The sequence below is a fragment of the Protopterus annectens genome, chromosome 1.part2 (assembly GCF_019279795.1).
Source record: "Protopterus annectens isolate FY-2018-M chromosome 1.part2, PAN1.0, whole genome shotgun sequence".
Classification (NCBI taxonomy): domain Eukaryota; kingdom Metazoa; phylum Chordata; order Ceratodontiformes; family Protopteridae; genus Protopterus; species Protopterus annectens.
This window is the reverse complement of record NC_056727.1, coordinates 108,227,214-108,244,684: the sequence shown is the minus strand read 5'-3', so window position 1 is coordinate 108,244,684 and position 17,471 is coordinate 108,227,214. Positions and strand designations below refer to the sequence as shown.

Here is a 17,471-nt window from a genome sequence, read left to right as displayed (position 1 = left end):
GTGGCTTCAGTTCTGATTTCCTAGACTTTATAAATCTTTTTATACAGCCTGTGGTTCTATAACTTTCATTAACTAATTGGTTGATATGACTAGAAAAACAAAAAGCTGGATCTACCCTTATACCCGGGTCCTTAAATGAATCCACATTTTCAATCACTGTGTGCTCTATTAAATATTCACCTTTCAAATTATGTCTCCCAAATCTCATATGCTTAGATTTTGATGCATTTATCAACATATTATTCTCCTGTGCCCAAGTGGTCGATTCAGTCACGTTCTTTTGCAGACATGCCCTATCTGTAGCGCTTGTTCATAGGTTCATAAGTTCATACTAGGCTATCTGCCCTGGGGCAATTACAAGCCTAGCCCGATTTTGTTTGGCTTACACCACCCCTTGATTTGAGTATACTGTGCCCTTTTTAAGGTTTAGTTTACTGTGCCTCTGTCTAATAGTGACACGGAAGTAATCCCCGGGACAAACCTACGATCCCCCATCCACTCATCAAGATTCTTCTTGAAGAGATTCAGTGAGGTGCTCTGCCTAACATGAATTGGAATTCTATTCCAGAGCGAAGGGAGCCTCTGGGTTATGAATGTGTCCCTCCAGCAAGTTCTATTTATTTCTGTGCTGAGGTTCAAGTCCCTCGAGCATGTGGCTCTAAGGGATTTAGATTTACTGAGGTGGAGCATGTCCATTAATTCTGGACTGGACATAGCTTTATATGTCAGGCATAGATCGCCTCGAAGTAGGCGGTATGCAACTGAGTAGAGCTGGAGTTTTTTTAACCGAGCAGCATATGGCATCTGCTTGAGTCCCTTGATCCTCTTGGTGAGGTACTTTTGGGGTCTTTCTAATTGCTGCAGGTGTCGGGTAAGGTACATACCAAAAGGGGCATTGTATTCTATGATGGGCCTGATGAGGGATGAATAAAGGGGCACGATTACCTCTCTTGATCTAGATGTGAATCCTTTCATGATGAGGTGGGCTATGTAGAAGGTCTTTCTAACCACTTTGGCAATGTGGTTGTCAAAGGAGAGATTGCTATCAACTTGGGTCCCCAGATCCCTAATTACTTTCTCTGTACTTAATGGGTTACCGCCTATGTGGTAATTTGTGGGCACATTGTTTTTGCCAAAGGGTATGACTATACACTTTTTGGCATTTACCTTTAGACCATGGCTCTGGCACCAGTTATCTGTCTCTGTGAGACTTTTTTGAAGGATGTTTGTGTCAGCTGGAGAGTCGATTATGGCGCCCAGTTTGCAGTCATCTGCGAACTTGGTGAGCCATAGTCCTCCCACGTTGGCCTGTACCTCGGAAAAGTATATACTGAACAAGAGCTGTCCCAGGACAGAACCTTGTGGGACGCCACTTGTGACCGGTTTTGAGTCTGACATGGCTCCAGCAACTCTCACTCTGTGGGTTCTGCCTTTGAGCCAGTTTGCGACCCATCTTGTGACATAGGGGTTTATATTTAAGCTGTATAGCTTATCTATGATGCCCGAGTGGGGTATTGTGTCAAATGCCTTTGCTAGGTCCAACTCCAAAAACAAAACAAAAAATATTGTTCAGGTTACTTTTTCATTTATTGACAGTTTCTAGTTGATGTCTTGATATGGTTGGGGGGGGGGGCTAACGCAACTTATGGAATGCATTTCTTTACTGACTAAAAATCTGGAAGGTAGATGTCTACCTGCAGCTGAAATTCCATTCTACAGAATGTATTGCAGGAGTAATTCTATGCTTTTAGTAATTCTGTTATGATGCATACCCTATAACTGACTTTACTAAAAGGATGCTAAGGATGGAGCTGCCAGGTAAGAGGAAAAGAGGAAGGCCTAAGATGAGGTTTATGGATGTGGTGAGAGAGGACATGCAGGTGGTTGGTGTGACAGAGCAAGATGCGGAGGACAGGAAGAAGTGGAAACAGATGATTCGATGTGGTGACTCGTAATGAGAACAGACGAAAGAAGTAGTAGTTATGGTGCATGCCCTCACACAACATTATTTTCTTTAGGCAGCTTGAAAGCAGACATTGTAGCCTGTTGTGCAGTAGAATGGAAGTTATTTATGGTGTGGGAAGTTTCACAAGGCACTTTATCCCTTTTTGTATCCTGTCACTCTGAATTTTGACTGTTCTTTGTTTTTGGAGGATGGCCTTATATTTCCATATCCAATTCATCTGCCACCTTTTCTTATGAGCAGATGGTGGTTATTTTTACTCATTAGATTTCAAACTTTCCTTAGGGTATTCTGAATCTGAAATCCCATCTTGATGGCATTTTGGATCCCCTTCTGAAGAATCTTAACTCTCCCAACATCCTGTTCTTTTTGTGACTGTGGCATAGGCAGAGATTACATTTCTTTCATGGAAGGTACTTTTCGTAATGGTATTGAATCCACGTAGGATTTCTGAGCCACAGTTGCCTTGGTACAAGTTACTTGGTCTTACTAGCTTTAAAAGATGGTCTATTTTGGCACAAATCTAAAGTTTCTGATTTAATATAACATAATCTGTCTTTTGGTGTAGTCTTGAGTATATTTACTCACTTTAAATGGTGGTGGTGGTGATAAATATTGACAAGCATAAGCTGCACATGACATACAAAGCAATTTGCTAATTTTGTCCGAGGAAGAGTTATTGTAAGGCAGATATTGTCTGCATGGTTGTCGTCGTATATCTGATTTACAGAAAGAGAGTCAAATATTTGCTGCCACATTTGAATTATGTTCCACTGCAGGCACAGTGGGTTCTGTCACATGCTTCACTGTGTCTGTGTGAAGGAGATGTGTGAAAGTGTTACTTTATAATTATAATTGTACATATTTTGTCTAGTGCTCTCTCAATCTATTTTTCATGGCAGTCCCGTTTTATTTCCACGTATTACTATTGTGTGTATCGTTTTAACTTAGTTGCATGAATAATTTTAGCTACTGTGAGTGGGTGGAATAAACTTCCATTTTAAATATTTATCTTGCTTAAAGTAATTTTCTTTTGTGTCTTGCTTGATGTGGTTTTGTGTTGCACAGTGTGTATATGGTTGAAATGGGCTTACTAGGAATCAGTTCACTGCCTCAGTTAACATATGTAACAGTCTTTAGACAGGTTTTGACTAGGCTGTCATCCAAAGCCTTCAAGGCTGGTCACTCCCTGCTTTGTAGGTCTTGGCCTAGAACTCATTCAGAGATTATGTGACATAGCTTGTACAAAGTGCAGAAACTGGGTTTTTACATAGACCACCTACCATAATTTCATCTCTTTTCAGGAACCGTGACCAGCATTTCTGCTGTTGCAACTCAACTACTCTGAATACTGCAACATATGTATTTTTAGCTTATTGGGTCTTGGGTTACAAAGGGTTAGGAGAAGCCCACAACAAGTTTAATTCTCTTTACTGCAACATTTACTATCATGCTGAGTTTGGTAACACAGTTAGTTATGATGACAAATCATGCAAATAATGTATTTAATGTTTTTGGAAGTTAACTTGTAGTTAAGATAAAACATTTCAGTTGTTAATAATAATTATGTAAATATTTTCAGATTGCCCCTGTTGAAAATGATGACAGTTATGATGAATTGAAAAGAGATGCCAAGATGTGCCTTTCACTTATGTCTCAGGGAGTATTGTATCCTCAGCATGTACCACTGGTGGTTAATGTTCTGAAACAAGTAAGAAAAATGTTCCACATTTTGATGCATCTTGTGTGTCTCGACTGCATATTACTATATAACTGGTAAATCCAGAAAAGGACATTTTGGCATTTTGTAACATTTTGAGACAGTTCCATTTCTTTTTGTTATGTAAAATAAACAAAGATAACAGTGAACTGTGTGTACCCATGTATAAATTAGATGTTCTTCGTATTTCACTGTTGCAGTCATTACATTTGGGTTATCCTGCTGGCAGGTTGCCCTCAGTTGGGCTGAATTCCAAAGTCTTGGGTCCTGCGTCGGTTGCTGTCACCTCTTCCCTGACGTCAGGTCGTCAGGGGTATAAAAGATGCAGCTGACGCCATTTTCTTCAGTCTTTCTTGCCGCGGTGCCCGAAGCAGAAGCAGTTTGCAAGTGCCGGTCGGCTGACTCCTGAGATTTTCGTATTGGAATTTCAGATCCGAAGTCTTCATTAAAACCTAAGTACCCCATTCGGGAAACTTTTTTCTTGCTCCAGACCGATGTCAGAAAAAGTTAATAATTGTATTTCTTGTGGGAAACAAATACCTCATAAGGACTTTCATTCTTACTGTATTCCTTGCCTAAGCCCTGACCACGATGTTTCTAGTTGTCGGTTTTGTGCTAGATTTAACCAACGCACTATTAAGCGTCGGTATGACTTTGCATTAAGTTATTTTGGGCAAAGATTTAATTATACAATGTCGTCGTATAGCCATCCGACTACCAGAGTTCACAAAAAACGCAAAGAAAAAAGGCTACCGAGGTCCAAAACCGACGACAAAAGTTCTCCTAAGCAAGTCGCCGGTTCTCATTGAGGTGCTTTCGCAGCCCCTGACGCCCGCTACTTTAGAGTCACAGGCCGCTACCGACTCCCACGTGGAGTCGGCCAGGCTGCTGGAAACTCAAGGTATTGGAGCCTCAGAGATTAATCCCTCAGATGGGTCCGGAGCCGCTGAGCAGGCATCGGCTTCTGAGGGTGTATTCAGACCTAAACAATTATATATTAAACCAACATCAAATGCAAAGACTAAAACACCTTTAAAGGCAAAGAAACAAGTTCACCAGCCACATGGACAGGCCTCCATGCCCAAAAAACAGATGCTCAAAATGGCCGAAGACTTATTTACCTTGATCAGGGGTTCCCATCCCCCTCCTGATAAGAAGCCTAGGCAAGAGACAGACTATGAATCTTCAGATCAGGTTTCCATTTCTTCTGATTCCTCTTCTGATCAGGAATATTCTCTTCCCCCCTATGAGGATTCTGATGCTGAAGAATCAATTCCTTCAACTTCTCCTCCTGAGGATTACTCTTTTGGGGAAACCTTGCATACCATGAGGGAGCACTTCCACTGGGAGAGCCAAGATTTTTCAGAATCTAAGAAGAGGCTCAGAGACTTCCTTTTAGTACCTCAACACAAGCCTCTAGCTATTCCACCTGTGTTAGACATTGTAGATATGTTCTCAGAGTGTAGTCTGACCCCTGACTCCTTACCTCCAGCTCCTGTTAAGCTGGACAGATACTACAGGGTCCCTGACTCTCATAAATTTATTTTCAAAAACCCTACTGCAGACCCAGAACTGTTTCTCAGGGTCCCAAAGGGGTCAAGGCTTCCACTGCAAAAAACCCTACCCCCTCTGACAGGGATTCTAGGGCACTGGATAGATGGGGAAAAAAGATTTACACATCTGCTACCTTGGCTATAAGGGCCTTAAATTGCCAGTTTCATATGCTCAAATATCAGCAATATATCTTGACACTGCTTAAACAGAAAATGATGGTAAATTCTGAATGTGCAGAAAACAAAGAAATGCAGGATTTATTGCATGCAGCTGAACAAGTTGGAAAGCATACTTTGCAATGTGGTTTTGATTCTCTAGGGAGGCCTCCTGCAGGGCCACTGTTACGGGTTCTGTCATCAGGAGGCATGCTTGGTTAAAGGAACAAAATCTGCCTGATCATGTTAAAGCCAAATTATTAGATGCTCCATTGCAACATGATACCTTGTTTGGTGTTAAGGCAGAAGAGGTGTTAAAGAAAATGGAGGACAAAGCTAAATGTATGCAAACGGTCAAGGATTTCTTACAGGTACAGCCAACTTGATTTAGCAGACACTGGCCTACAAAGAATTTGTCCTTTCCAGTCTCAGACAGACCTCAAAGGGGCAGATCCAGACGTCCTAGAGGCAGATCACAGCCGCAAGGTTCTTACAGGTCTAAGCAATGGGGTGCTTCTACCTCCAAAGGTGGAGAAGACAAATCACAACCATACAGGAAACAGTCCCAATGACTTCCCCCTGCCTGCACCAAGCACTTATCTTCTGGCAGCACCCTTAGGGGGAAAACTAGCATTTTTTTCTCAAAATTGGCACATTATAACCCAGGACAAATGGGTTCTATACATAGTGTCATAAGGCTATAGGTTTCACTTCCATACCCTGCCAAGGGCAAACGGTTGGCCAGACCTGCCAAAAAATCAATGGGCAGAGGCTCAAAAACAAGTCGCAGCTCTCATGGACATGAGGGCTATTCAACAAGTACCACAGCAAGAGCGGGGACAAGGATTTTACTCGAGACTGTTCTTGGTACCCAGAAAGGACAAAGCATGGAGACCAATACTGGACCTATCTATTTTAAACACTTTCCTGGATATACCAAAATTCAAGATGTTGACTGTGCAGCAGCTTCTGCCCATGCTGGGCAGCAAGGCTTGGCTCGTGACTATAGACCTAAAAGAGGCATACCTGCATGTCCCTATCAGGCAGTCATGCAGAAGATACCTCAGATTCAAGGCTGGCTGAAAGCATTACCAGTTCTCTGCACTGCCCTTTGGCTTATCTACTGCACCCAGGGTCTTCACAAAGTGCCTGGCACCAGCAATTGCTTACTGCAGACAAAGAGGAATACAAATATATCCTTACTTGGACGACTGCCTCATACAAGCAGAGAACAAGGACAATTCTACTACAGCATCTGACGTTTGTGAAAAGGCTTTTAACATGCCTAGGGTACACAGTCAACAAAAAGAAATCAAAACTAGTACCCTCTAAAGAGATAATACTCCTGGGTGCAAGCTTAAATACAACTGCCCAGATGGCTTATCTCACTCCAGACAAACAAAGGCAACTGACTACCTATTTCAAGGAAATGGCAACAAAGGCCCAGTTATCTGCAAGAAAAATTCTGCAGACTTTGGGCTTCATGGCATCCTGCATCTTACTAATTCCATATGCAAGACTGCATATGAGGAAAATTCAATGGTACCTAAAAAGTGCCTGGACACAACATTGCCACAGCCTGGAAACAATGATTACTCTCATTCCCTGCCTGCAACAGGAGTTTCGATGGTGGGCAAAGGCCTGTCACCAAAACAAGGGACAGCCATTCTCACTATCCCCAGCCAGGTAGAGCCTAACGACGGATGCATCAGATTATGCATGGGGGGCACACATGGCAGGAAGAGGCATTCAGGGCACCTGGTCAACAAACCAAAAGCATCTACATATCAAACAAAAAGAGATGCTAGGTGTTCAAAATGCCCTGACAGCCTTCAAGGACCTACTTCATCCGGGACAACTACTGATAAATACAGACAACACCACAGTTATGTGGTACATAAACAAGCAGGGGGGGCACTCATTCTTACCCCCTTTGCAGACTAGCTGTGGCTTTATGGGACACAGCATTGACTTACCAAGTTCATCTGCAGGCGCAATTCCTGCCAGGAAAGGAAAATACTCTGGCAGACGAACTAAACAGAAACCTCATGGATTCCCATGAGTGGCACCTGGATCCACAAGTCTTCAGCATGATAACAAAGAAATGGGGATGCCCAGACATAGATCTGTTTGCCTCCTCTCACAACAATCAACTAAAAAGATTTTGCACAAGGACTTCTCACAGACAAGCATGGAAAGTGGACGCCTTATCTTTCAACTGGACAAACCTATCAGTATATGCCTTTCCTCAATGCCTCTTCTCCCCAAGGTACTCCTAAAGGTCAGACAGTAGAAACCAAAAATTATTCTGATTGCCCCAGACTGGCCGCGCCAGTACTGGTATCCAAGCTTAAGGAACTTGTCCCAATGCCCAGCCTGGACCTTACCGCAAATACCTCATCTACTGTCCCAGCAAAACAAGCAGATTCTGCACAGCCAACTCAGGACCCTAAACCTGGCAGCATGGTGGATAATGCAGCCATACAAACCACACCTCTCAGTAAAGCTGTGATGGATGTCATTTTAGAAACCAGAAGGCCTAGTACTAGAAAATCCTACGCTGGGAAATGGAAGAGATTTTGTGCTTGGAACCAAGCTCAAGGAACTGATACAGCTGTCCCAAATATTCCTCAGATTTTGCAATACTTAACTGAGGTGCTGGACAAAGGCCTATCTTTTTCATCAATTAAAATCCATGCCTCTGCCATTTCGGCTCATTACAATACAGAGCCACCACTCTTTTCTCATCCTTTATTAAGGCAGTACCTCAGAGGAGCCAAAAACTTAAGGCCCCCAAGGAGAACGCCAATACCTGCTTGGGACCTCAGTTATGTCTTGGAAAAACTCACCTTACCTCTTTTTGAGCCAGCTGCTACTGCGGATATAAAGTTCTTATCTTGGAAAACAGCTCTGCTCCTAGCAATAACTTCTGCAAGACGAGTTTCAGAGCAGACTATTTCAAAGTGGATAGGTCCCTGCATTCGTTTATGCTACTCTCAGCATGGCAAACCAGTGCCAAAGGGCATTAGGCCACATTCAACCAGAGCTGCAGCCTTTCTCAGGGGAGTACCAACCAAAGACATTTTAGAGGCTGCTACTTGGAGTTCAGTGCATACATTTACAAAACATTACAATCTGCCTCTTTATTCTAAATCCAGGGCAGGCTTTGCCACTGCAGTTCTGCAGGGCCTCATAGCTGCCCCTAATGCTGTTTAGCTCCAGCCACCCAGCCATAGCTTTGGGACTCGACCCAAATGTAATGACTGCAACAGTGAAATACGAAGAATATAGTACAGTTGTGTACACTTACCATAAATGTAGAAATTTGAGTGTATTCACTGTTGCAGTCCAGGTTTCCAACCCGCTATCCCCCTTATTTTTGCTGGAACTTATCTTTACTTCTCTAATCTATACAACCTAGGTGGTGTATTTGCTTATAGATGAAGGTAAAGCTTATTTGGGGGCATGTATGTTTTATTTACATATTTTTAGCCTACCCTTTTGGGGGCACCTGACATCTGGGGCAAGAAAAACTGAAGAAAATGGCGTCGGCTGCATCTTTTATACCCCTGACAACCTGATGTCAGGGAAGAGGCGACAGCAACCGACGCAGGACCCAAGACTTTGGAATTCAGGCCGACTGAGGGCAACCTGCCAGCAGGATAACCCAAATGTAATGACTGCAACAGTGAATACACTCGAACATCTACATTTATGTAAGTGTACACAACTGTACTTTGCTGTGCTGTAACAGTAGACTATCTGTTGCAGTTTCTCTTCCAGAACACAGTGTGTGGGTGGATTCTGTCAGCTGACAGATGTCAGAAGTGTATGTATGGCAGTTGATCAGCTCATTTTTTAACCAGATTGTCTCTTTCTGGTTATATTGTAAACATATCTCTCTGCTACTAATCTAAATGTTCAGGATTAATGGCTCTGCACTGTAGTTGAGCATTCAAAGACTTTTGAAGACTTGGATGCGGTTTACCTTTGAATCAAAAGCTGATGTATATGCCCTTTCTCCATCTAGTTCCATTCCATCAGAAAAGTAATTCTGAAAGCTATGTCGAAATAAATAGCCCCAGTTTGGTCATGATAACCACTGATGTGATAAGACATAGTCTGTCTTCAGGAACAGAACTGTTAAGCAAGTGCTAGAGCCACTCATAGTTTCATAGTATAGTACTAGGCTATCTGCCCTGGGGCATTTGTAAGCCTAGCCATAGTGATGTGGCTTTTGCCACCCCATGAAATGGTACAAAAAATGTACAGAATAAATTTAGAATACTGTGCCTCTGTCTAGTAGTGACATAATGAAGGTCCCCTTATATAATAGAATTAGTTTACTGTGCCCCTGTCTAGCTGTGACACAGATGTAACCCCTGGGGTAAACTTACGATCTCCCATCCACTCATCAAGATTTCTCTTGAAGAGAGTCAGTGAGGGGCTCTGCCTAATACAAACTGGGATCTTGTTCCAAAGCATGGGAAGCCTCTGGGTTATGAATCTATCTCAGTTCCTGGAAGACTCCTCTGTGGCTTGCATGGCTTCCATGTCTCCATTTCTTTGTTGCAGTGGTGTGTGTGTGTTTGGTCATCAAGAAAATGGCTTATTGAGGTGGCTGACACTTGTTTGCTTTTTCAGTGTACTTGTTTCCAGTTTGAAGCCAAAAATTCCAGGTACAACCTTATGTTTAAACATTTACCTTTTTTTTTTCTTTTTGTGGCCTGTATTATTCAGTTGCTTTCAACATGCACACCCCTGTTTAAGATGGAGTGGATTGCCGTGAGTAATGTGTGTATTGCCTCATTGAGAAGCATAAGACTTTAGAGTGCCAGGCTTACCAAGGGTTTAACCTGGGCAATGTCTAAGAGATGCCAAGACAAGCTTACCTTATGAAAAATGCATTGTCAGCGAAGCCAGGTAGCTGTCTTTTCAGATTTGGATGGTCTTGGTCATCTAGGAGAAAACAATTAAATGGCTGAAGCCCTTAGTTAAAAAGGTCTTTATGATGGTATCCGAGCTGGGTGTCAAACCGGTGACCACAATAAACCATCCACCTAGGCATGTCTTCTAGTTTTGGTCGTAGCTGACACAGAGGCTTTGCACATTGCTACAGCCTCTGCAACCAAGGAAACTATGTAGAAAATTATTTGCCTATGGAAACAACATTATTGTTGGCAGAACCATATCCACTCCTAAATTCTCCTTCACCGCCAGTGTCACGGACTCATGAAATGGACTATAAAAAGATTTACCAGAGTTCTGTGGAGGTTAGCCAGGAAGCTTTAGACATGCAGTCTCCTGTCCTTTCTGTAAAGGAGACACAAACAAGTTTCAATGATCCACATTTTTTCCTAAGTTTTTTGCCCACTGCAATCAGTGTTATACTTGCCGATGCACAGCACTACATCACCAGCAGTTGTTGTCTTTCGGCTTTTCCCGGTTAGGGGTATCCACAGCGGAACTCCGGTCCACTAATGATTGGCAGTAGATTTTCACGAACGCAGAGGTGCCAGCTCGACATTCAACCTTCAACAAAGGCATGCCCATTTACGCATGTCTTTCAAACGCCCACCCAACCGCAGGGAGGACATGCAGACTCCGCACAGAAGGCACTCCCTGCACACCAGCCGAGAATCGAACAGGAGAACCTCTTGCTGTGAGGCAACAATGCTACCGCTGCACCACCGTGGAATTATAGCACTACATCACCAGCAGTGTGAGTGCCAATGCCCAGGGCTGCCTAATTGATGAGTACTTTGCTGTTACTGTTGTCTTTTGCCTGAGTGAGTGATACAGTGTAAATGCCCCCCACCCCCATCTGAGATACTCTGGACAAAATGTTTCTAGCTCTACCCCAGTATTGTCTCTCATTTGCACAGTGCCTTCTCCAAATGTCAGCTTACCCAGGCTACCAGACACCAGTTCCTCAAACCTATCTAACAACATCCACAGGGTCCTATGTAGGGCCATTGTCTGTTTCCTGCTGTGAAAGCCCAGCAGGCATTATCACAGCTGATGATGGCAGGGCTGCATTCATTGCAGCCAGTGTCTGGTCAACATATTTTAACATCAGTGGAGAGCTCCCTGTTTTAGCTTCACACATTGAACAGTGACATGGGTACACATAAAGTTACAGAAAAGAAAACAAACTATTTTAAGCATTTTTCATTAACTTTTCACATTATACATATAGGTTTTCTTTTTTTAACAGTTGTCTTACACTCCAACTATGCAAGTTGCTCAAGTTCAGCCTTCCATTAAGATTTCATTACTCTGCATGTATTGTTTTTTCATCATCAGCAACCCACTTTTCCCATTTTCTGCATGGGGTAAAAGTGTTGTGTCAACTGTCCCCATCTCTGTTCATTCAGTGCCATTCTCCTACTGTCTTTGACAGTCATGCCTGAGCATTGCATGTCTTCTCTCACACACTCCATCCACCTCTTTGCCGGGCACCCTTGTTTCCTCTTGCCTTCTTCCTGTCTTCTGCTTTATTGCACATATGCCTGAACCACCATAATCTGTTCTTCATTACCTTCTCTGCAATTAGAGCTGCTTTGGCTTCTGTTCTGATGTGCTCATTTGTTTATCACACAGTGTGCATTCTATCACCCATCTCAAGTACTTCATCTTCATCATCTCTAGCTTACTCAACTGCTCTCTATTTACTGCCAGGTTTCTGTACTATGCCGTAGTGCTGGTCATACCACTGTTTTGTAGACATTACTTTGGCATTCTTCTGTCATATGCTACCCTACACTCTGTGCTAGTTGGCTGTAGCTTCTCTTATTGTAGTTTTGAATTCCTCATTTAGATTTCCCTTCTCCTCAGCCACCCCTCCCAGATACTCTGAGTTGTTAACCTGTCTTAATATTTTCCTCTGTCTAAATTCTCAGCTTCTTCTGATTTCCACCATTTTACTGCCATTACGACAGCCTTTTCTATACTCCTGTTTCATCCCGTATACCTCCAGTTTTGCATTGCATTCCCCTAACCTTTTTTGAAATTCTTGCTCAGTCTTCCTATAATGCCACCCCTCTGACTTGTTTGCTAATGTAGTCCATCACTAATATGAACAGCAGTGGACTCAGAGCTGAACCCTGATGCATAACCACTGTCACTGGGAACCTCCCTGTGAGACATAGCACTGTTTGTATTTGAATCATTGGATCCTTGTACATGGCAGGGAGTAATTGTTCCAATGTTTCTGGGGTTTCTAACCACCTAGGACTACCCAAATCAGCTTTCTTGGGATCTTGTCATATGCTTTCTCTAAGTCTAGAAATACCCAGTGGGACTTTTTCCTCATCTCTAGCTTCTTGTCGGCTATCTATCTCACAGCAAACTTTGAGTCAGTAGTATTGCATCCTGATCTGAAGCCCAACTGCTCATTCCCCATCTTATTTTCTACTACTCTACGTATTTATCAGTCACCCTCTCCAACACTTTTCAAGCAGTGAGACATGGGTTTGGTACCTCTGTACTGCTCACAGTTGTGGATGTTCCTTCTGTTCCCGTGCACAGGTACTAATGTGCTTATTCTCTAGTCATCTGGTATATGGCTTTCTCTCCATACTGCAATGAGTGTGCTTGGGAGCCATTTCCCATCTGTCTCACCCAGCATCTTGATCATATCTGCTGATGTTCTTTGGGGAAACCTTGCATACCATGAGGGAGCACTTCCATTGGGAGAGCCAAGATTTTTCAGAATCTAAGAAGAGGCTCAGAGACTTCCTTTTAGTACCTCAACACAAGCCTCTAGCTATTCCACCTGTGTTAGACATTGTAGATGTGTTCTCAGAGTGTAGTCTGACCCCTGACTCCTTACCTCCAGCTCCTGTTAAGCTGGACAGATACTACAGGGTCCCTGACTCTCATAAATTTATTTTCAAAAACCCTACTGCAGACCCAGAAACTGTTTCTCAGGGTCCCAAAGGGGTCAAGGCTTCCACTGCAAAAAACCCTACCCCCTCTGACAGGGATTCTAGGGCACTGGATAGATGGGGAAAAAAGATTTACACATCTGCTACCTTGGCTATAAGGGCCTTAAATTGCCAGTTTCATATGTTCAAATATCAGCAATATATCTTGACACTGCTTAAACAGAAAATGATGGTAAATTCTGAATGTGCAGAAAACAAAGAAATGCAGGATTTATTGCATGCAGCTGAACAAGTTGGAAAGCATACTTTGCAATGTGGTTTTGATTCTCTAGGGAGGCCTCCTGCAGGGCCACTGTTACGGGTTCTGTCATCAGGAGGCATGCTTGGTTAAAGGAACAAAATCTGCCTGATCATGTTAAAGCCAAATTATTAGATGCTCCATTGCAACATGATACCTTGTTTGGTGTTAAGGCAGAAGAGGTGTTAAAGAAAATGGAGGACAAAGCTAAATGTATGCAAACGGTCAAGGATTTCTTACAGGTACAGCCAACTTGATTTAGCAGACACTGGCCTACAAAGAATTTGTCCTTTCCAGTCTCAGACAGACCTCAAAGGGGCAGATCCAGACGTCCTAGAGGCAGATCACAGCCGCAAGGTTCCTACAAGTCTAAGCAATGGGGTGCTTCTACCTCCAAAGGTGGAGAAGACAAATCACAACCATACAGGAAACAGTCCCAATGACTTCCCTCTGCCTGCACCAAGCACTTATCTTCTGGCAGCACCCTTAGGGGGAAAACTAGCATTTTTTTCTCAAAATTGGCACATTATAACCCAGGACAAATGGGTTCTATACATAGTGTCATAAGGCTATAGGTTTCACTTCCATACCCTGCCAAGGGCAAACGGTTGGCCAGACCTGCCAAAAAAATCAATGGGCAGAGGCTCAAAAACAAGTCGCAGCTCTCATGGACATGAGGGCTATTCAACAAGTACCACAGCAAGAGCGGGGACAAGGATTTTACTCGAGACTGTTCTTGGTACCCAGAAAGGACAAAGCATGGAGACCAATACTGGACCTATCTATTTTAAACACTTTCCTGGATATACCAAAATTCAAGATGTTGACCGTGCAGCAGCTTCTGCCCATGCTGGGCAGCAAGGCTTGGCTCGTGACTATAGACCTAAAAGAGGCATACCTGCATGTCCCTATCAGACAGTCATGCAGAAGATACCTCAGATTCAAGGCTGGTTCAAAGCATTACCAATTCTCTGCACTGCTCTTTGGCTTATCTACTGCACCCAGGGTCTTCACAAAGTGCCTGGCACCAGCAATTGCTTATTGCAGACAAAGAGGAATACAAATATATCCTTACTTGGACGACTGCCTCATACAAGCAGAGAACAAGGACAATTCTACTACAGCATCTGACGTTTGTGAAAAGGCTTTTAACATGCCTAGGGTACACAGTCAACAAAAAGAAATCAAAACTAGTACCCTCTCAAGAGATAATATTCCTGGGTGCAAGCTTAAATACAACTGCCCAGATGGCTTATCTCACTCCAGACAAACAAAGGCAACTGACTACCTATTTCAAGGAAATGGCAACAAAGGCCCAGTTATCTGCAAGAAAAATTCTGCAGACTTTGGGCTTCATGGCATCCTGCATCTTACTAATTCCATATGCAAGACTGCATATGAGGAAAATTCAATGGTACCTAAAAAGTGCCTGGACACAACATTGCCACAGCCTGGAAACAATGATTACTCTCATTCCCTGCCTGCAACAGGAGTTTCGATGGTGGGCAAAGGCCTGTCACCAAAACACGGGACAGCCATTCTCACTATCCCCAGCCAGGTAGAGCCTAACGACGGATGCATCAGATTATGCCTGGAGGGCACACATGGCAGGAAGAGGCATTCAGGGCACCTGGTCAACAAACCAAAAGCATCTACATATCAATCAAAAAGAGATGCTAGGTGTTCAAAATGCCCTGACAGCCTTCAAGGACCTACTTCATCCGGGACAACTACTGATAAATACAGACAACACCACAGTCATGTGGTACGTAAACAAGCAGGGGGGCACTCATTCTTACCCCCTTTGCAGACTAGCTGTGGCTTTATGGGACACAGCATTGACTTACCAAGTTCATCTGCAGGCACAATTCCTGCCAGGAAAGGAAAATACTCTGGCAGACGAACTAAGCAGAAACCTCATGGATCCCCATGAGTGGCACCTGGATCCACAAGTCTTCAGCATGATAACAAATAAATGGGGATGCCCAGACATAGATCTGTTTGCCTCCTCTCACAACAATCAACTAAAAAGATTTTGCACAAGGACTTATCACAGACAAGCATGGAAAGTGGACGCCTTATCTTTCAACTGGACAAACCTATCAGTATATGCCTTTCCTCAATGCCTCTTCTCCCCAAGGTACTCCTAAAGGTCAGACAGGAGAAACCAAAAATGATTCTGATTGCCCCAGACTGGCCGCGCCAGTACTGGTATCCGAGCTTAAGGAACTTGTCCCAATGCCCAGCCTGGACCTTACCGCAAATACCTCATCTACTGTCCCAGCAAAACAAGCAGATTCTGCACAGCCAACTCAGGACCCTAAACCTGGCAGCATGGTGGATAATGCAGCCATACAAACCACACCTCTCAGTAAAGCTGTGATGGATGTCATTTTAGAAACCAGAAGGCCTAGTACTAGAAAATCCTACGCTGGGAAATGGAAGAGATTTTGTGCTTGGAACCAAGCTCAAGGAACTGATACAGCTGTCCCAAATATTCCTCAGATTTTGCAATACTTAACTGAGGTGCTGGACAAAGGCCTATCTTTTTCATCAATTAAAATCCATGCCTCTGCCATTTCCGCTCATTACAATACAGAGCCACCACTCTTTTCTCATCCTTTATTAAGGCAGTACCTCAGAGGAGCCAAAAACTTAAGGCCCCCAAGGAGAACGCCAATACCTGCTTGGGACCTCAGTTATGTCTTGGAAAAACTCACCTTACCTCCTTTTGAGCCAGCTGCTACTGCGGATATAAAGTTCTTATCTTGGAAAACAGCTCTGCTCCTAGCAATAACTTCTGCAAGACGAGTTTCAGAGCTACAGGCTGTCATGGCTGTGGAACCTTTTATTGTTTTTTATCCAGACAATGTCTCTCTGAGAACAAACCCTACATTTATGCCTAAGGTGGTATCCAGTGTAACCCTTAACCAAACTATTCATTTGCCAACTTTTTATCCAAATGCAAATGCAAAGACAAGGGAAAAACTGCGCATCTCTTTTGGGCGCACGCAGGCAACTTAGATTCTTGGACAAAAACTATAGTTTTCAGAAGAACAGAGAACTAATTAGTGGCATATGCCGCAACATCACAAGGAGAGGCTATCTCCAAGCAGACTATTTCAAAATGGATAGGTCACTGCATTCGTTTCTGCAACTCTCAGCATGGCAAACCAGTGCCTGAGGGCATTAGGCCACATTCAACCAGAGCTGCAGCCACTTCTGCAGCCTTTCTCAGGGGAGTACCAACCAAAGACATTTTAGAGGCTGCTACTTGGAGTTCAGTGCATACATTTACAAAACATTACAATCTGCCTCTTTATTCTAAATCCAGGGCAGGCTTTGCCACTGCAGTTCTGCAGGGCCTCATAGCTGCCCCTAATGCTGTTTAGCTCCAGCCACCCAACCATAGCTTTGGGACTCGACCCAAATGTAATGACTGCAACAGTGAAATACGAAGAATATAGTACAGTTGTGTACACTTACCATAAATGTAGAAATTTGAGTGTATTCACTGTTGCAGTCCAGGTTTCCAACCCGCTATCCCCCTTATTTTTGCTGGAACTTATCTTTACTTCTCTAATCTGTACAACCTATGTGGTATATTTACTTATAGATGAAGGTAAAGCTTATTTTGGTGCATGTATGTTTTATTTACAAATTTTTAAACTACCCTTTTGCGGCACCTGACATCTGGGCCAAGAAAAACTGAAGAAAATGGCGTTGGCTGCATCTTTTATACCCCTGACAACCTGACGTCAGGGAAGAGGCGACAGCAACCGACGCAGGACCCAAGACTTTGGAATTCAGGCCGACTGAAGGCAACCTGCCAGCAGGATAACCCAAATGTAATGACTGCAACAGTGAATACACTCGAACATCTACATTTATG

The 17,471-nt window shown here is 43.4% G+C and overlaps 1 protein-coding gene across 1 annotated transcript in view; it reads left to right on the top strand.

Moving 5' to 3' along the window:
• The window catches only part of PSME4 (proteasome activator subunit 4), a 2,990,260-nt gene that overhangs the window by 2,697,195 nt on the left and 275,594 nt on the right, over nt 1-17,471 (top strand). Inside the window, exon 42 of the mRNA XM_044055122.1 lies at nt 3,546-3,674. Coding sequence (XP_043911057.1) covers nt 3,546-3,674 — 129 coding nt within the window. The remainder of the gene's footprint in view (nt 1-3,545; nt 3,675-17,471) is intronic.